The sequence below is a fragment of the Somniosus microcephalus genome, chromosome 11 (assembly GCF_052327205.1).
Source record: "Somniosus microcephalus isolate GS21.2 chromosome 11, FLI_Smic_1.0, whole genome shotgun sequence".
Classification (NCBI taxonomy): domain Eukaryota; kingdom Metazoa; phylum Chordata; class Chondrichthyes; order Squaliformes; family Somniosidae; genus Somniosus; species Somniosus microcephalus.
In genome coordinates, this window is record NC_140997.1 from 202,830,514 (window position 1) to 202,851,898 (window position 21,385).

Genomic DNA, 21,385 nt, shown 5'->3' on the forward strand with positions numbered 1-21,385 from the left:
CTTTGGTTTTCACCAGTCTTTTCCTTTTGATATATTTATAAAAGCTTTTGGAGTTAGTTTTTATATTTTCCGCCAGCTTGTTTTCGTAAGCTATTTTGCCCCTCTTGATCATGCCCTTTGCCCTCCTTTGCTCTATCTTAAACTGTTCCCAATCTTCCGCTCTGGCGCTTTTTTTGGCTATTTTATACGCCCTATCTTTGGATTTTATGCTGTCTCTAATTTCCCCTGTTATCCACGGTTGAGTCACCTTTTTAGATTTCCTTTTATGCCAGATTGGTATAAACTGATGGTGTCAGCCTTTTCTCAGTGGTAGCAGTCTTGCCTCCGAGTCAGAAAGCCGTGGGTTCAAGCTGAACTCCAGAGACTTGAGCACACAATCTAGCTCGACACTTCAGTGCAGTACTGAGGGAGTGCTGCAGTGTGGGAAGCGCCTTTTTTTCAGATGAGGCGCTAAACCGAAGCCCCTTCTGCCCTCTCAGTTGGACGTAAGAGATCCTAAGGTGCTATTTCGAAGAGCAGGGGAGTCCTAGCCAATATTCATCCTTCAACCAACACCTAAAAAACCCCAGATTATTTGGCCATTTATTTAATCACACTGCTGTTTGTGGGATCTTGCTGTGCACTAATTGACTGCACTTCAAAAGTACTCCATTGGATGCAAAGTGTTTTGGAATCGTGGAAGGCACTATATAATGGCAAGTCTGCCTTTCTTTAACTCAGTGACATCGTATTTTAGAACTATCTGGTGTAAAACATGTATTGCAGTTATGTGTGTTGTGTTGCATTTTATTAATTTGAATTGTTGAGTGATTAAATAGGCTGCACGACAAAGTTTGCAAAGTGATTATTTTAAACTGCAGCTTGCAGAAATTCTGTTACAGTGCTGTTTCACTATCTAAGCACGATTGTCTTGGCAAACTAGCTATGTTCTTCCTCTTTGTGTTAAACCAAAAATACATTAAACAAATAAACTAACTAAAAATCTAATAAACGTTTAAATAAAACTTAACAAATTAAATTAAAATTTACTAGCTATGTTCTTCCCCTTAGCCACCTAATTTGGTGGGACCCACTAAGAGTTAGAATTCGAAGTTAAAGCTTGACTCCGTCCTTTGAACATCCTCATTGGCTTCTTTTCACATTTTACCTTAAAGAGATGTGCAAAACAGACGTTGTAAGATAGGAAATGAGACTGGCAATTGCCTTTTTAAATGTAGTTCCCTCAATTAAGTCTAGCTGGCTGGTGAAACGCACGTTGAGGCGGTGCGTGTGATGAACATTGAGCTCAGCTGGACGGCATGCGGCTGTGGCCAAATCTCCAGCCACACGCTCACTCACTTCACTCACTCAGTGCAAAACAAACAATGGCGGAAAGCAGCTGGGAAAAGGCGTTTTGCGTTTACCTCAGGTATTAAGGAAAAGCTGTGATTTGTTTTCCCGCGGACACACGGACTTATGCACGGCATTTGCTCGCCATGGAAGGCGCAGCGGAGAACCCGAACCGAGCCGTGGAATATCTCAAAGAGCTGAATAAAATAATCGAGACCCAGCAAGAGTTGCTTGAGAACCAGAAGAAGCGCATCGAGGAGCTGGAGCAGCAAGTGGCCGAGCTGTGGAAGGAGAACGCCTCTCTCAAAGAGGAGCACCAGCGGCATCTGGCCACTTGCCGTTTGCAGGGCACCAATTATACGCCACTGGCATCAATTAAAGAGGACTTAAAACAAGAAAAGTAAGATCTGCTGATACTCTGTGCCGGATTATACATCCGATAGAATTACATTTGCCAAGTGTTACCCGTTATCCCGGGCTAAGATTGCATTTTGCGCACCATAACGGGTTGCTAAAGGTTTGCAAGTTGTCAATCTGAAGTGTAGGCATCTCATAATGTACAATATCGACAATAATGAATGATATTCTTAAAGTGTGGGCTTTCTCCAATATGCCATAGAAATAGTTAGTATAAGGCAAACTACAGTATGTTTTTATTCCAAAGCGGGTATAAAGCCAAGGAGCAGGGACGGAGTAGCATGCACTGATTTTAAGTTGTACGGGCACAGAGACAGACACTCGGATAAACAAGGGATGTTTGCAATCAAGTCTCGCTACAAAGCTGAGCCTTTCCTCTTAAGCCTCTTATAGTCGGGGTAATTTTAATGCATTTCCAGTGATTCGCTTTACAAGGAATCGAGTGATCATATGACCGTGCCCATTGCTCTCGACTTTATTATTGTCATTTCGGAAGCAGCTGCAGAAAGTGAAGCTTCTGCGTTTTTTTTAAACGGGGCTCTTGCTTTCATTCATTTACTGGCGTATTAAGCGGAATGGAGACCGTTTTAAAGAGGGAACCTTTTAATCATGCCGGCACGTAAACAATGTGATTATAAGATAATGGAGATCAGCATAGTTTTGAGGGGTTTTTTGGCTGTGAATTGAATTTCATTTTTGTGAAGACTTTAACACAAAATTAAAACCGATGATTCATATTTCCTCCCAAACCAACATTAAAAGTCTAAATTCTAGTTCTTAACTAAACGCTTTAGGGTTATCTGTTATTCTCGGCTGCCCAAGTACTCTACGTGACCTGAGACGAAAGAGAGGATAACTTTAGTATTCAGAACCACAAATGCCGAGCGTTTCGTACCTCCCAGGTGTTTTAGTCAAACGTAGTGGGGTATTCAGATTAATATTTTTTGAATATGTGCGATGAAGCAATAAATCGAACGCATGCAGTTTCTGTCAACCTCGTAAAACACCAACAGAGTAGAGTCGCCCCAGTTTATTGCGAAGCATTTCAAAATCTGGAACGATCTTTATTTAAGCGCTAAGAGGACTTTCTGGTCGTCAGAAGTGGAGTGAAATGCTGTTTCAGTGAAACCGTCATGAGATCCGTTAACATCTGTGGTATCTTGGCATTTAGGGCAGTGTTCTGATAAGTCGCTTTGCTTAATCCGTAATCCGTGATATTTTTAGTATTCTCAAATGGAACAATGGCCTTGGCTTTTCCGATACTTTTAAGCTTGCGGGTGTTGAGGATGTCCTTGTATAGTTATAATAAAATGCTTTCGAGGTTTATGTATTTCAACGATGTAAATAACTCTCGATTGATTTACGCTTGTGTTTGGATGAATGAAATAACCAGGCGGCAGTGTCCTCACAGCTGCTCAAGATTTACGACGGAATAACTTGGATTCCACCACTACCAGTTTAAACAGCGCGACTGTCATTCTTAGTGTTAAAATACTCCAAACAAGCGTCCTTTTTTTATTTTACGACTAATGCATTACAATCTGCAATTTCCCAGTGACCCCTTTCATTTAACGCTCTGGTATTCCTTTAGCTAAAGTGAGCCTTAAGAATTATTATTTTTAAAAAGGACATTTTAACTCCACCGTTATCCATCAGCAGACCACTTAAGAACAGAAAGGAAGGGCAACAAAATAGTTCACGTGTAAGCACAAACAGAACACCTATCCGTTGATGTACTGAGAGAGATCGATACATGACAGTGGGCAAAATGCCATTCAGCTGTAACACAAGTTAAAGCTAGCACTGCTAAATTCCGATATAAAAGGGCACCAACATGTGTATGTACTCAAAAGTAGATATGATTTAGAATTCCACAATGCAGCTAATGGCACGTTCAATTAAAAAAAAATCACCGAAAGCTAGCTCTGCGGTAAAGGTTAGCTTTAATATTCTCAGATCAGGGAAGGCTGAGTTGATGCTCGGAGCGACAAGGGCTGAGTGCACTTGTTTGCTGTGGTGTTGGATTTGCAACGCTACATTTTTTTTTGTGATTTTGATATTGGTTGGATATTTATTTTAGTAATGTTTTGTTGTGTTTGCTCTTTCTGATCATTACTGTCGCTGTGATCTGATCTTGAGTCTGGAGAGGGCGAGCGCTGCTGTCCGCGGCGGAGCTGCGCCTTTCCGCTGGGCGGGAAGATCTAGCGGCGCGCTTGCGCGCTGACGGCGAGCGCGGGCGAGGTGGCGCCATGTTTCTCTCGCCACCTTTTTTGAGATCGAAGATGTTGTGGTCAGACGTCATTATACATTGTATTTTCTCACACGTTTCCTGCAGCAGATTTGAGCCACGAAGACCAACTACTGTGTGGTGGGTAAACTCCTCCACATTTTGAAGGAAAGATGCTCTGCAAAGTTATAAATGTAGGTTTTCTGACTTCAACATGCAATGGAAAATGGATTGGATTATGTAAATTCAATTAGTTTAGACAGCAACTTTTAAATGTCATAATATGGTCCTTCTCCAAAAAAAAAAATCCTATTTGGCCCAACAAGCCAGCCCTTATTTTAAGCAGCCTGGACTACCGTCTTGCATACAGTGCCAGACATTTTACTGGCTTATTTAATGAAGCCTGCTGATCAAGATTTATCATAGTTCACGCATGATTTGTTGCCTTTCCTCCGTCCTTCACGTATACCCACATTTTAGTGTTGTCTGCTGTATATATTTCTCTATTATGCAGTAAAATGTTATTTTAGCACAATTTTCAGTCACGGTGAGAAGCAGGAATAAAACACATTTTTGCCAAATTAAGTGAGCTTTTACTTTTTAGCATCTGACATGGCATACTTTGAAATGTGATGCCAGTTCAAACATATTGTGCCTATGCCTATACTGGATGGCTAAAAATTGATAGAGGAGGTACTGGCTGTTCTTGCAGTAGACCGGATGGGATGCATCCTAGGACGCTGAGGGAAGTAAAGGTGGAAATTGTGGAGGTACTTGCCATAATCTTTCAATCCTCCATAGATATGGGGATCCTCTTTTATTGAACCAAATTACCTGTAAATTAAATAGAACTTAAATAGAACCTAAATAAAACTTATCAAATTAGAATTACATTGCCCGGGGTGACGATGCACTCTGGTGCCAGAGGAGTGGAGAATTGCAAATGTTACACCCTTGTTCAAAAAAGGGTGTACAGATAAACCCAGCAACTACAGGCCAGTTAGTTTAGCATTGGTGGTGGGGAAGCTTAACAGCCACGTGGGACAAGTGTGGATTAATTAAGGAAAGCCAGCATGGATTTGTTAAAGGCAAATCGTGTTTAAACTAACTTGATCGAGGTTTTTTAATGAGGTAACAGAGGGTTGATGAAGGCAATGCAGTTGATGTGTACATTGACTTCCAAAAGGCATTTGATAAAGTGCCACATAATCAGTTTGTCGGCAAAGTTGAAGCCCATGGAATAAAAGGGACAGTGGCAGCATGGATACAAAATTGGCTAAGTGACAGGAAACCTAGTGGTGAATAGTTTGTTTTTCAGACTGGAGGGAGGTATACAGTGGTGTTCCCCAGGGGTCGGTTCTAGGACCACTGCTTTTCTTGATAGTTTTTATTGACTTGGGCTTTGGTGTATAGAGTACAATTTCAACATTCTAATCTAGAGGTTCTGTGGAGATCTTTGTCTGATGTAATGGCACATGCCAAAAGGCTTAAAAGTAATTGGACTGAACTTCTAAAGACTCTGTTTTGAAACCGTTCCTGTAGTAAGTGAGTATTGTTAGTTTCTTGTGTTTTGCTTCTGCGTAAGTTTGTAAACAAATTCAACTGTTACTGTCAGCCCATATTATACATTTTGTTTGGAATAAGCAAGAGAATGTGGTGGTGGCTTACGTCGTCTCCACTGTGCAATAGTGCAAAAAAAAGTGACAGTGCTGTGGAATTCTATTCCATTTCCAACATGTCATCGACTCTGATCTGTTGAAGGAAACTGCCTTAGTTATGAACACATGAGTTGGGAGAAACCCTTAACCGCAACACTGACATTTTGCCCACTAGCTGCAGTACCTCTCAAGAACCGACATTAGTACTGTAGTATATATGAAACTCAATACTTCATTGGCCTTGATAAAAACAAATCTAAAAAGCTACTACTTCATGACAAGTAGTTAAAGGAAATAAATACTCTTAGGAAATGAGCTTCAGCTGTTAATGAATATGGAAATGAGTACTATGTTTGGAACACCTGTTTACCTTTCTGTGTTGAATAACTTTTACATAGATTTGGTCGAGTCTGAATAACTTAAACAAACGGTGATTACAAAGTGTATTTTAAAGTTCTTGCTTGCAATCCCTCTGTGGCTTTGCTGTACACCTGTGGCTTTCTCCAGTTCTAGGTACCCGCTTGCACTCTGATCTGTGACTCTGGTCTATTGTGTACTCTTATCCCAATCCCTATATTTTTTTTCTCCCTCACCATCAGTGGCGAAGCCTTCAACAATTTATATCTCTGCAATTCTCTTCCTAAACTCCTTTTGTCTTGCTGTGTCTCTTCACCTCCAATAGCCTGCTCATAATGTATCTCTAACCATCAGCTTCCCCAATTCTTTTCTCTCAATTGCTGCTCAGTGTCTTTCTTTTACTCTGTACCCTTCCCCTGGGTCTCTGGACCACCATTGTGGCATTTAGCTGTGTCAAGAGTACTATATAAATGCTAGTTGTTGGTTATTTGGGTTGTAGGGGTTTCATCCTGGATGTGGTTTCAAAAAGTAGTCGCAGGTTTATGTACTTCTGATATTGATTAATACTTGGATTGTTTTTGTGTAAATCCAACTTTTTGTTAATTTTTTCTTTCAATCTTCTAGCAAATTTAGTTTTCCCCATGAGAAAACTCAGTTTCTGTCACTATCAAGATCTTCTTTTTATTTCTTTAGAACCATACCTGGTCAAGATCTCTTTCTTTTAAGGCACCAAATTCAGGTCAAGTGTTGGGTCTAAACTGAATTTTTTATGAAGTACAGGTACAGGCTTTGTATTGTGTCTTGTGTATTTTTGAAGGGGGCAATCTTCTGGTTGGAGCTTGTAAATACAGGTTGATTTGTAATAACAGAAAATGCTGGAAATATTCAGCAGGCCAGGCAGCATCCGTGGAGAGAGAAACAGAGTTAACGTTTCAGGTCTGGGACCCTTCAGAACTGGAAAAAGCTGGAGATGTAACATATTAAGCAGGTGCAGAGACGGTGGAGGGGGGGGGCTCTGAACCGGAGACCGTTACTGAGGAAAGAGATGTGGCTGTGAAACCGAGTCTTGGCAGATACCTGGTCAAAAATGAGAAGGGAAACTGAAAGCAATGAAGATGAACAAGGTTGAATAGATAAACGGAACTCCTGTCGGAGAGAAGAGCAGAACTTCTTCAAGGTAGGCATTCCTAGAAGAGAGGTGGCAGTGAACCAAACACTAATATATAATTGCAAAATACTGTGGATGCTGGAAATCTGAAATAATAACAAAATGCTGGAAATACTCAGCAGGCCAGGCAGCATCCATGGAGAGAGAAACAGAGTTAACGTTTCAGGTCTGGGACCCTTCAGAACTGGAAAAAGCTGGAGCTGTAACTTTCCCTGTGTTTCCTTGTGTTGGTCTCTCAATCTGTAATGCTCGCAGATTCCAGGATCCTTTTTCTGTGATCGCATATCTCGGGGTATGCCCCATTGTTCCTTGAACTCTCCCCTCTGCTGTAATCTGGGACCCTTTCAAAACACTGACTGCTCCTGAGAACCCTCATCCCAGTAATGCTGTACTTGTAGATTCAGCAATGCTGAAAAATTAGTATTCCTGATACTACTTGGCATAACCCCTGTTATTAAACCTCCAACTTGCTGACAGCAACACCACAGTAGGCCTGTTAGTAATAGTTTCTCTGTTTGGGGGTAGGCAGTTTTTGTGTTGGTGAGCAATAGTGCATGTTTCATGAGGCAGAAGGTTGAGAGTGTATAAATGTAAGATTTGTTTAAAAAGGTGATTGGGTCATGTTGGAGGTTGGATGCATGGTGGTTGGAGAGTTTGTGGTATAAAACCTTAGGAAAGAATGTAGCATAAGCGATTAACAAGATCAGGTGAGTGGGAAGGAGTGTTAAGGTGTTAGGCCAGTAAAACTGACTGAGATGTTTCTACATCCGACAACCCTGCTGTCCATCAGAATGAATAGGCTCGTGAATAAAATAATTTTAAATGCACTTTTTGTTCAGCTCCCAAGTTCATTATTGCAATAAGAATGTTGATTAGATAATGTTTGAGTCTGGATTTCTAATGATGTAATCTACGAAATAGAATTGAAATGCAGGATTTTGCCTTTAACTTGCAATATTTTTGGAACAATGTTGTCCTAATTACACCCTCTCTCTCTTAGGCAGTCCCTCGGAACCGAGGATGACTTGCTTCCACATTAAAAATGAGTTCTCAGGTGACTGATTACACCAACTAAAATTGCACTATAAAGTTTTAATAAAAACTAACTTGCTCATAGCCTGGAATCTGGAGCATGGATGTCATGCTTAGCTGCAAATATGGAGCTGTGTTTAACCTGGAATGTCCTTTTTTAAGGCCACTCCTCAGATACTTCCTGTGGAGAAGTGGTCTAATTAGGGACTAGTGTAAATTAGAGGTTAATTGTTGAGGGGAAATTTCAATGAATTGTCAGCTGCTTTTAAATCTCGCCCTTGTTGAGTGACAGAACAAACAAACATGGAAAAGGACAGGAAGAGACGATTTGCTCGGTTGGTTAGACCTAATAATGCCAAGGTCACTGGCTCAATCACTGTACAGGCCAGTGCAAACTTGAGAGAGAAAATAAGTGATTAACTGGTCTATCCATTCTGTCACATCAATACATGATGCAGCCTATATATGCCAACAATCCAACCCCCCCCCCGCCACCCCCATACTCCTCCAAAAGTCAGGCAATCTCTTGGCAGAGGCAAGACTATTCAGAAAAGAAAGCTCTGGAAAATGCTTCTAACATTCAAAAACAGTCTAAAGAAGCTCTCTGAGACTGCAGAAACTTATCAGTAGTCACAGCTAACCCACCTGCTTTCTATCTTCTCATGGGATCTCCTCTAGATCCCTTGGAAGGCCTGTAGCAAATCCATACTTTCTACATGTTCTGACAATCTATTTTAAAAGATTATTACTCTCTGTGAAAAGACATACTTCCTGGCTAGTAACCAAACGCCATGCTTTTGTACTCATGGCCCCTAGTTCTCCCTTCCTTAACTTGCTTAAAAACACCTATTCACCCAAACCAAGTCTATTCTGTTCATTTTTAAAGGCCCTAATATATTTTTGAAGTCTACCTACCTTCATTGGAAATAGGCCAAGCTCAACAAACTGGGACCTAATAGCCAAGCGCTCCAAGACTGGGTATTATGCCAGCCCTCCTATTGACTTTCTCCAGGCCTTCAATATCCACCACTGTGTAATGAAACCAAAACTGGAGTGTTAATCCTAACTGTCATCAAATTCTATTTTAGCATCACATCTGTCAATCAGTATTGTCATCTCAGCATCATCTTTGGTTACTTTGTATCTGTTTTCACTAATCAGCACCTTGGACTCTACCCAAATACTGTATGCCCTGCAGGATTGCTCAAAGGCCCAATGTAGTTCTTCTTCACTCTCTGACTCTTAACTTAACAAAAAAGTCTTGCCATCAGGCCAGGTCTAGTTGCAATTGGCTTTTTTTCATTGCTCTGCTGGCCAATCTGTTGACAGATTTTGTTGCCCTCAATTGAGCCTATCCCTATTATCTTAAGAGCTATTTTTCTTGTACCTGATAAACTACTTCAGCTTTAGTTTGTCTTTGGACATTGCAGCTAAGCCATTCTGGTTTCAATTTTACCATGAACTCTGCTTTTAATCTGAAGGACATGCATGGCTTTCTTGTCCATAAGTAGGATTTTAAATGTTCTCCTCCATTTGTCATTTGTACTGCAGTTATCCCTACCTAGCATCATCCACCAATAAATCTTACCCAAATTTTCCCCCATGCTCTCAAATTCAGGTCTCCTAAAATCTGGCATAAACATCAAATTAGCTAATTTACCTTTTTAAATGTAATGTTACAATCCCAGCTACTTCCCCACACAAGTCCAATATCACCTCGGGATCACTGCTAAGGACTATCTGGTGAATTATTTTCCTTACTGGCCTCACTAACATTCTAAACTAAGAAACCACATTAACATTTGCAAATATTTAGCGCTGACCACTGAATAAATGGGTAACCAAAATCTCCCCCCACCCCCCCTCCTTTTTGCAAAGGTCCTTCAATCATTCATTTTAGGTCAATAATTCTGCTGTTCCCATCTGACCCTCTAATAGCTAACAGGATAAAGATGAGTACTCTGGCACCTTTAATCTTACTCTTGCATTTGTTCGTCAGATGAAGGTAGTTTCTCTGAGGGAACATTACTTCTTATCCATGATAATTCAAACAGGTAAAGTGATGATGGTTCCTTTTACTCACGCCCTTCTTTAAATCATCCATCCTGCTATGAATATCCTTAGCACCTGGAAAACACAACTGCCCTGGAAAAGGACTTGGCTTCACATAATGTGCTGTTGTTATGATGCAATATGAAGTCTCAATAACCAGGGCATGCTGCCTTACCTTGTGGTCTGCCTTGACTTCCTTTTTGCTGAATCCTCACTTGTTTTCTCACTTTTAGCTGGCTCAATAAAAGTATCCAATGAGCTGCTGTAGGCTGAAAACTGCCAAGGTCATTGGGAATTGAAAATCTATTGGGGGAAGTAACAATGAATCGAGCGCAGTGCACGTGTTGCACAGCTCCGAGGGCAAAGACCCTACCTGCTGGCTTGCCCAGGAATTTGTCAAAATTCTATAAATCCTTTAGATCCTTCATCTGCTTCAGATGGGATAAAGTCTCCTGCAGAAGGAAAGAAACTTTGATACACTTGGAGCAAGTGAAAAATTATGTTTCTTCTCTGTCTCCCCACCCAAAGTAATTTTAAACATTTGGAGTGTTCCCTTTTCTGCTGTTCTTTGTATTCTCATTCCAGAGTTGCCCTGCTAAGAAAGGAACAAAAGGGGAACGCACAAACTCCCCGCCAATGAATTGAAGTGCTCTACCTAATTCCCACAACCGCAATTCTCCTTGCTAAAGAAAATACTTTCTTGCTCTGGGAACTCATGCAGTGTTATTAAGATCTAGCTATATCTATAGATATGTATCTCTCAAATATTAGAGGTAAGTTTTCTTTGTACATACTTGTGGACATGTACAAATACTTATGGCATTACTTGCGAGTAGTCTGGGGTACAATTGTGGTGTTTTATAGCTGCTAGCCTGCCAATATCTTTTTTAAGACTGCTGCTTAAGTATTCCCTGTGGGAATCCAGAAAATTGTAGCTGCTTCTAAATTTCCAGATTGAACTGCAAGTCAGCATTATGCTTCTAAGTTTCAGGCTCCAGCTTGGAATCTAAAATTAAATGCTTGTTTTGTGATGGATTTTAGTTTATATTCTAGCACTTTTCCCATGGACTCGGTTGCAATAAATTAGATATGCTATTGTATTAGAACAGGAATGCTATACCATATAATGCATAAGATAGTCACCTGCCGCTAAGCTGGAAATGTGTCCTTTAGGACTACAGTTGAATTTTTAAGTAAATGATGAATCATATCCTATTCAGAGTTTATTTATTTGGTCATGTATCGGTTTCAAGCTTCAGCTCAAAACTATATAACATTGTAAGATTGTTTTATATCTAACAATGTGACATATGACCTTCCCTCCATGATCCAGTCAGAAGTGGGGATGTTTGCTGATATTGCATAGGGTTCAGTTTCATTTGCAATTCCTCAGATAATGAAGCAGTCCATGCCTGCATGCATCAAAACCTGGATGACATTCAGGCTTGGCTGATGAGTGGCAAGTAAAATTTGCACCACACAACTTACAGGCAATGACCACCTTCTCCAAGAGAGTCAAACCGCCTTCCCTTGCTGTTAAGTGGCATTATTGAATTCCTTCCTTCCTCTCTTTTTCCCCCCCCCCCCACCACCACCACCACCATCAACATTCTGCGCTATCAAGCGGCACTTCCTGCTTACTGATGCCCAGTTTGGGTTCCACCAAGACCACTTTGCTCCCAACCTCATTACAGCCTTGGTCCAAACATGGACAAAGGAACTGAATTCCAGAGGTGAGGTGAGAGTGACACCTTGACATCAAGGCAGTATTTGACTGTGGCATCAAGGAGCCCTAATAAAACTGAAGTCACTGGGAATTGGGGGGAGGGGTGAAACTCTCCACTGGCTGGAGTCATACCAAGCACAAAGGAAGATGGTTGTGGTGGTTGAAGGTCAATCATCACAGCCCCAGGACATCACTGCAGGAGTTCCTCAGGGCAGTGTCCTAGGCCCAACCATCTTCAGCTGCTTCATCAATGACCTTCCCTCCAACATAAGGTCAGAAATGGGGATGTTCGCTGATGACTGCAGTGTTCAGCGCCATTCACAACTCCTCAGATAGCTAAGCAGTCCATGCCTGCACGCAACAAGACCTGGACAACGTTCAGACTTGGGCTGATAAGTGACTGGTAACATTTGTGCCACAGACGTGCCAGGCAATGACTATCTCCAACAAGCAAGAGTCTAACCACCTCCCCTTGACATTCAATGGCATTACCATTGCCAAATCCCCCATTATCAACATCCTGGGGGTCACCATTGACCAGAAACTTAACTGGACCAGCCACACACATACTGTGGCAACAAGAGTGGGTCAGAGGCTAGGTATTCTGTGGCGAGTGACTCATCAGCTGACTCCCCAAAGCCTTTCCACCATCTACAAGGCAAGAATGTAATGAAATACTCCAACTGCCTGGATAGGTGCAGCTTCAACATTCAAGAAGCTTGACTCCATCCCGGACAAAGCAGCCCGGTTGATCGGCACCTCATCCACCACCTTAAACATTCACTCTCTCCACCATCGCCACTTGATGATGGGTGCAGTGTGGGCCATCTACAAGATGCACTGCAGCAACTCTCCAAGGCTTTTTTGACCACCTCCCAAATCAGTGACTTCGACACAAGGGCAGCAGTCACACACCATCCTGACTTGGACATATATCACTGTTCCTTCATTGTTGTTGGGTCAAAATCCTGGAACTTCCTACCTAACAACAGCACTGTGGGAGTACCGTGATCACACGGACTGCAGTGATTCAAGAAGGCGGCGTTAACTGATCTCCGTTGGGCCAACTGTAGGGTACAAACAACCAACCTTGGCACCCTTGGGTAAGGGAGGGGAGCATTATCTACAGTTCCTGATTCTGATAGTTAGTCAGGGACCATTGCTGGAAACATGGATATAAGATGAAGGTGGAATCTGTTGTTTTTACTAATGCTTCTCATTCCAGTCCTTCCCTGCAATGTGATGCAATAGTCTGCTGTACTCTTGTGAAATAGCACGACCTTGGGGGTGGTGGAGAAAACTGGTGGAAAAGTAAACGACAACTATTATTCCTATACGTCACTTTCTATTGTACACTAAAAATTTGTACATTTTTTTTATGATGCATTGGATTTTTTTTAGATGCACGTAACTGGTGAACATAGTGGAATTTCTTTTTGCACTTTTTCTTCCCATTACTGCAGTTGTCACCAACAGCAATAGGATAGTGTTGTAAAAATATAAAAAGTTTGAAGCTGCTACTTTTTAGTCGGCCACAATTTTGCAACAACATTTGGATGCCACCTTAACAGTTCACAGTTGGTAAACATCTTTCATCATTTGTACTTTGGTCAGTAACCATTGACGTGCAATGTGGCTTGGCTGTAGTTTTTTTTTTTAACTTGGTCTTCTAATTACTTTGTTTACAAGTATCTAGTTTCAACAAAATTTATAGAAGCTGAGATTTTGATCCTTCTGTCATGGTTTTGATTTTCTTTGAAATTGTAGGACTGTTTAATATTAGCATAACCTAATGGTTTCTGGATGATTATATGGTTTCCGAGTAAAGCTAAATATGTTACCTTTTACCCAGAGACCATTTTAGAAAGTGCGACCAATGTTTTATAAATTGGAGTTACTTAAACATTTTTAAAAGATATGCATAAGTAGCATTTCATTACTGCACTGTAAGCATCTAATTATTAGTACATTAAAAAAAATTCTGGATCCTTGAGTGGTTGTGAATGTGCAAAAATCTAGGCTGATCTAGGCTACAGTGTAGTATTGAGGTGCTGCACAGTTGGCAGTGCCATCTTTCGGATGAGACGTTAAACCATGTCCATGGACATGGTCTGCGTGCTCAGGTGGACGTGAAGGATCTCGTGGCACTATTCCGAAGACGAGCAGGGGAGTTATCCTTGGTGTTCTGGCCAATGTTTATCCCTCACTCAACATCACTAAAAACAGATTATCTGGTTCTTATCACGTTGCTGTTTGTGGGAGCTTACTGTGTGCAAATTGGCTGCTGTTGTTCCTACATTACAACAGTGACTACACTTCAAAAGTGCTTCATTGACAGTAAGGCGTTATATAAATGCAAGTTTTTAGTTAATTGAGAATTTTGTAGAAGAATTCTTCGATTTAGATAAAGAATTCTTAAGCGTTTAAAGCATTACTTTCAGTGTGGTGTAGCACTTGAATTACAGGTATTTCGAGTTTGCTAACTTGATATTTCAGCATAACAAATGATTCTGATTTATTTCCTGAACAATAAGATGTACTTAACTTTCCTACTGAAAACCACAATAGAAATTCAACATGCCATTTTAATTGTATTGAACTCTTGTAATTTGCTTCCATTAATTAAAAAGGTGCCTTGTAATTTGGATATGTGGCTTCTAAATTATTTTAGGCTGCAGTTGCACTGCAGCTACCAGTCTTTGATCAGTCCATTTGCTGTCAGCAGTTCTTTTGTTTATATTGCCCAGCTAGGAGATAATTCACATTGAATACAAAATCAGCGCTGTGTAAGTGCATCAAATATCCAAATCATCAAACAAACCCCTGAAAACTAAGGAAACCTGGTTTGATGCTGTGCTGGAGTTTTATACCATGCAATATCAACCCAAACAGTGTAAAACAGTCTCCTTGAGGGAACCAGTGCAAGGAGCCCAGTCAGAATCCCAGCTTCATGTTAATGATGTGGGTCACTCCCCACTAGTTTGGCTTGAGACCTGTCCAACCCAACCTGACATTTGTGATAAAAGCAGGGAAAGAAGTTGGGAACTAATATTGAATCACACTCTTTATAAAAGAAGTTTTGGATCTCTCATTTGGGAAGAGGCAGTTTGCAGAGACTCTCTGGTTGTGGCTGCCCTAGTGAAGACAATTCAGCAGTAATGCCAACTAATCGCAAGACAGGCGATTTCTCACTCTTAACTCGCGATTCCACTCAGGAAAAATCATGATTTTTGTTTCTTGTTCAGCATAACCTCCTGATTGGTTGCTAGGGGCACATGGGGTTGGGTCATGGCTTCTCGGGGGCGGGGGCGGTCTGTGGCCCCCTAGTGATTCATTAGAAGATTTCAGGGGGTCCCTGAGTTGGTTTGCCCCATAGCTACTGTCTCCCATTGGTGTTCCATCAGTGGTTTACCCCCCCCCCCCCCCCCCATCCAAACTCTGTACTTGGAGTCATTTGAGATACAAAGACTGCATGCGTGCATTGAACACCATTGCAACATGGTCGGCGGAGTGGAGTTGGAAGGTTGAACTGCAGCAGTTGAGTCACTGCCTATGTCGTGATTTATCTGATCTTAGTAAGTGACTTGTGTTGCCTGAGCTTTGGTCTATCTCGTTATTTCTGAATGCAACTTGGGCCTTTTGAGTAAGCGATCCCTCCAGTGAGATCAATGATCGACCAGATTGGAGAAGAAAATGAGGTTTAGTATCTGTAGTAATGGGAATGCTGAGGATAAGAGTTTCCAGGGCAACTTAACTTGCTTGCCTCCAAGGGCCCATCCTGTCTTCATGGCTGCCCCTTCTCTACCCACTGATTCAAAGGCTTGGCATGAGCTCACTTCCTGTTGGCTCATTTGAAAAACAACCTGCCTGCTCATTGGTTTGCTCAGCTGTGGAACCAGGAAGTTGTAATCCAATCTCTAGCCTGGCTGATCAAGCTTCAGTACAAACCGATATAGAAGAGGGATACTACCATTGGGCTCAAATCAACACAACCATAAGCCAATGCTTGGGGAGAAAATAAGGAGAAAATATATTAACAAAGTGTTTATTCAGATGGCTGAAAGCATTTATTGCCTTGGATGCTCTGGAATTCCTACCCTTTCTCTTAAAAATAGCTGAAATTTGACTCCATTCCCTCAGTAATGGGACTGGGCACTGGAGATAACAGAAATTTGCAATTTCGTAGTGACACATTCCATGTGTGCTTGTACAATGAGTGTTTTAATTGTAAACCTTGCAACTTGCTTTATTTAACTTTGGAAATCATGGAGATGAAAATTTAAATGTTTTTCAATTATTTCATCCCAGCCTGAGTGGAATCATTAAAATTTGGCAGCAAAATCCTCCACCATCTTGGTGTGCAAAGTATAGGAAGGTGTTATACTCCTGAAATTGAAAGCTTCTTTGCCCACACTCTGGCCATGTAATAAACCTGAAATACATCCAGCATTTAGCGCTGCATGATTTAAATTTAAAATAATACAATTAAAGTTTCACCCACACCCTCTTTAATAGAGCCAAATTGGATGGCTAGTTGCAATCACTGGTTGCCAATCTGTTCCAACCAATAAGATGGCTTTGCAAACTTTCAGATGTACTAATATAGTTTTTGTAAGAGCTGTGACCTGTTGGAGAGTAAATAAAGCCATTCATGAGGTCTATAAAACAAAAAATAGCAACTCACGATTTCTTACAAAATCTCATGACTTTTGAGACAGTGGGGTTGGCATTACTGATTCAGTGCCAGAGGGAGGAATTGCTGCACATTGAGGCAGGAGTTGAGGAAGAAAATCAAGGTGGTGAAGTATTACTGGTAGAGAAGCTAATGTTTAGACAGAACGATATTAATGACGCTAGCATTCCACATTTAAGTATTTTTATGCTTAATTTGGAGTGTAGTCAAGAAGAAACATAGATAGGAGTAGGCCATTCGGCCCCTCGAGCCTGCTCCGCCATTCAATGAGATCATGGCTGATCATCCAAACTCAGTACCCTGTCCCTGCTTTCTCCCCATATCCCTTGATCCCTTTAGTCTTAAGAAATATATCCAACTCCTTCTTGAATATATTTAATGAATTGGCCTCAACTGCCTTCTGTGGTAGAGAATTCCACAGGTTCACCACTCTCTGGGTGAAGAAATTCCTCCTCACCTCTGTCCTAAATGGCTTACTCCTTATCTTTAGACTGACCCCTAGTTCTGGACTCCCTAACCATTGGGAACATCCTTCCAGCATCCAGTCTGCCTAGTCCTGTTAGAATTTTATAAGTTTCGATGAGATCCCCTCTCATCTAAACTCCAGCAAGTACAAGCCCAATCGACCCAATCTCTCCTCGTACGTCATTCCTGCCATCCCAAGTATCCGCTTGGTGAATCTTCACTGCACTCCTTCCATGGCAAGAACATCCTTCCTCAGATAAGGCGACCAAAACTGCACACAATACTCAGTGTGGTCTCACCAAGCCGCTGTACAACTACAGCAAGACATCCTTGTTCCTGTACTTGAACCCTCTTGCTACGAAGGCCAACATACCATTTGCCTTCTTAAGCATGCAGGTGCAGCAGGCGGTTACTTTTAGCGACTGGTGCACAAGAACACCCAGGTCTCTGCACTTCCCCTTCTCCCAATCTATTGCCATTCAGATAATAATCTGCCTTCCTGTTTTTGACACCAAAGTGGATAACCTCGCATTTATCCACGTTCTATTGCATCTGCCATGCTTCTGCTCAATCACCCAACCTGTCCAAATCATCCTGGAGTTTCTCGGCATCCTCCTCACAGCACACACGCCCACCCAGCTTTGTGTCGTCTGCAAACTTGGAGATATTACATCTAGTTCCCTCATCTAGATCAGTAATATATATTGTGAATAGCTGGGGTCCATAGACCGATCCCTGTGGTACCCCACTAGTCACTGCCTGCCACTCAGAAAAAGAGCCGTTTATTCCAACTCTTTGCTTTCTGTCTGCCAACCAGTTCTCTATCCAAGTCAATACCTTGCCCCCAATCCCATGTGTCTTAATTTTGCATGCTAATCTCTTATGCGGGACCTTATTGAAAACCTTCTGAAATTCCAAATACACCACATCCACTAATTCTCCCTTATCTATTTTACCAGTTACATCCTCAAAAAAATTCCCGTAGATTAGTCAAGCATGATTTACCTTTTGTAAATCCATGTTGACTTTGTCCGATCCTGTCACTGCTTTCCAAGTGCTCTGCTATTACATCTTTTATAATGGACTCTAGCATTTTCCCCACTACCTTTGTCAGGCTTACCGGTCGATAATTCCCCACTTTTTCTCTACCACCTTTTTTTGAATAGTGGGGTAACATTAGCTACCCTCCAATCCATGGGTACTGTTCCAGAGTCTATCGAGTTCTGGAAGATGACCAGCAATGCATCTACTATTTCTAGGGCCACTTCCCTAAGTACCCTAGGATGTAGATTATCAGGCCCTGGGGATTTACCGGCCTTCAGTCCCATCAATTTTCCTAACACCATTTCTCTACAAATACTGATTTCTTTCGGTTCCTCCCTTTCATCAGACCCTTTCATCAGACCCTATGTTCCCCGGCATCTCTGGGAGGTTATTTGTGTCCTCCTTTGTGAAGACAGAACCAAAATATGTATTTAGTTGGTCTGCCATTTCTTAATTCCCCTGATTCTGACTGTAAGGGACCTACGCTTGACTTCACCAATCTTTCTCTCTCCACATATCTATAAAAGCTTTTATAGTCAGTTTTTATGTTCCCTGCTAGCTTACACTCATATTCTATTTTCCCTTTATAATTAATCCATTTGTCCTCCTTTGCTAAATCCTAAACTGCTCCCAATCCTCAGGATTATTGCTTTTTCTGGCCAATTTATATGTCCTCTCCTTGGATCTTATGCTATCCCTAATTTCCCTTGTTAGCCACGGTTGAGTCACCTTTTTTGTTTTATTTTTATGCCAAACTGGGATGAACAAATTCTGTAGTTCATCCATTCGGTCTTTGAATGTTTGCCATTTCCTATCCACCATCAACCCTTTGAGTGACATTCCCCAATCAATCCTACCCAACTCGCTCCTCGGACCATCATAGTTTCCTTTATTTAAATGAGGACCCTTGTCTCTGAGTCAACTACTTCATTCTCCATCTTAATGAAGAATTCGATCATATTATCGCTCCGACCCAAGGGGCCTCGTACAACAAGATTGCTAATTAATCCTTTCTCGTTACATAATACCCAGTCTAAGATGGCCTGATCTCTGGTTGGTTCCTTGACATATTGGTCCAGGAAGCCATCCTGTAAACACTCCAGGAATTCCTCCTCCACATTGTTACTAATTTGGTTAGCCCAATCTATATGTAGATTAAAGTCACCCATGATGACTGCTGTGCCCTTATTGCACGCTTCTTTAATTTCCCTTTTAATGCCATCCCCAACCTCCACCTTACTGTTTGGAGGTCTACATACCACTCCCACTAACGTTTTCTTCCCCTTTAGTATTTCTCAACTCTACCCATACAGATTCCACATCAGAGCTAATATCCTTCATTACAATTGTGTTAATCCCTTCTTTAACCAGCAATGCTACCCCACCTCCCTTTCCTTTTTGCCTATCTTTCCTGAATATCGAATACCCCTGGATGTTGAGTTCCCAGTCTTGGCCATCCTTGAGCCACGTTTCCGTAATCCCAACCAAATCATATTCATTTACCTCTATTTGCGCAGCCAATTCATCCACCTTATTACGAATGCTCCTCGCATTAAGACACAAAGCCTTCAGGCTTGGTTTTTTTAACGCTCTTAGACCTATTAGAATTATTTACTGTGGCCACGTTTGATTTAAACCGTTGATTTCTCTGACTGCCACTTTTGGTTTTTCTCCTTCCTATTTTTTTTTGCTTTTATCCTTGTTTCCCTTTTCTGTCTTCCTGCTCAGGTTCCCAACCCCCTGCCATTTTAGTTTAAGCACTCCCCCCTAGGACATCGGCTCCAGCCCTGCCCAGGTGCAAACCGTCCGGTTTGAACTTGTCCCACCTCCCCCAGAACCATTTCCAATGTCCCAGGAACTTGAATCCCTCCCCCTTGCACCATTTCTCTAGCCACGTATTCATCTGAAATATCCTTCTATTTCTACTCTGACTAGCACGTGGCACTGGTAGCAATCCTGAGATTACTACTTTTGAGGCCCTATTTTTTAATTTACCTCCTAACTCCCTATATTCCGCATTTAGGACCTCATCCCACTTTTACCTATTGTTGGTGCCTCTATACACCACGACAACTGGCTGTTCACCCTCTCCTTCCAAGATGTTCTGCAGCCGCCCTGAGACATCCTTGACCCTTGCACCAGGGAGGCAACACACCATCCTGGGGTCTCGTTTGCGGCCGCAGAAACGCCTATCTATTCCCCTTGCAATAGAATCCCCTATTACTATAGCTCTACCCCTCTTTTTCCTCCCGTGCTGTGTAGCAGAGGCACCCCTGGTGCCAGGAAGTTGGCTGCTGCTGCCTTCCTCTGATACACCACTTTGAGTACTGTTTTGGGGGGGATGGCTTATCTGTTTGAGAGGGGCCCCCGGCACTACCTGCCTGCGCCAAGTACTCTGCCTGTTTGTCACCCATTCCCTTTCTTCCTGTCCAACCTCTACCTGCGGTGTGTCCAACTCTGTAAACGTGCTTTTCACGATGTCCTGAGCATTGCGAACGCTCCAGTATGCATCCAATCGAAGCTCCAGTGCCGCAATGCGGTCTGTCAGTAGCTGCAGCTGGATGCACTTCCTGCACATGTAGTTGTCAGGGACACAGGAAGTGTCCCTGAGTTCCCACATAGCGCAGGAGGAGCATACCACGTGGCCGGGCTGTCCTGCCATGACTTACCCTTTAATTAATTGAATTTAAATTAAACAAATCTATCCCACCAATTTCACTACAGTTAGATGATATATTTAAGGGCCCTGGTTTACAAACAGTCTCCACTACACCAGAGACCCTAGAAAGTATAAACCACAGAGTTAAAGTTTAAAAAAGAGAAATACTCACCAACCAATCACTTGCCTGCTTTTTGGTGACGTCACACTTCGATTACTTTTTACTTCTCTCCCTTGGAGATTGGTAAATCTACCCGCGCCTCGGGCTCACCTTTTTATAGCTTGCTGCCGCCGAGATTCCCGCTGCTGCCGCTCTCCGTTCTGGTCACCACACTTTAGGAAGGATGTGAAGGCCTCCACAAGGTTTGCTATTTCATCAATTTAAAAGCGAACTTCTACTTTTATATTGAAGTATCTTCTGCGAAACAAATCCACCTGAAACCCTGCAGAACATTGTGAAGTGAGTTTAACTGACCATGAGAAAGTCAAGTTGATAAACTGTGGTTCATGCTGTTTATGAAATTTTGGTTGTAGTAATGTTTTTACATGAATGAAACA

The 21,385-nt window shown here is 41.9% G+C and overlaps 1 protein-coding gene across 2 annotated transcripts in view; it reads left to right on the forward strand.

Annotated features, from left to right (window-relative positions):
• Positions 1 to 1,223: 1,223 nt before the first annotated feature.
• iqsec1b (IQ motif and Sec7 domain ArfGEF 1b) overlaps positions 1,224 to 21,385 on the forward strand; it is a 627,464-nt gene continuing 607,302 nt past the window's right edge. Inside the window, exon 1 of one of the 2 annotated variants that reach the window (XM_086001715.1) lies at positions 1,224 to 1,729. In XM_086001715.1, the coding sequence (XP_085857841.1) occupies positions 1,476 to 1,729 (254 nt within the window). In that variant the 5' untranslated portion in view covers positions 1,224 to 1,475. The remainder of the gene's footprint in view (positions 1,730 to 21,385) is intronic. The other variant, XM_086001719.1, reaches the window with a different exon arrangement.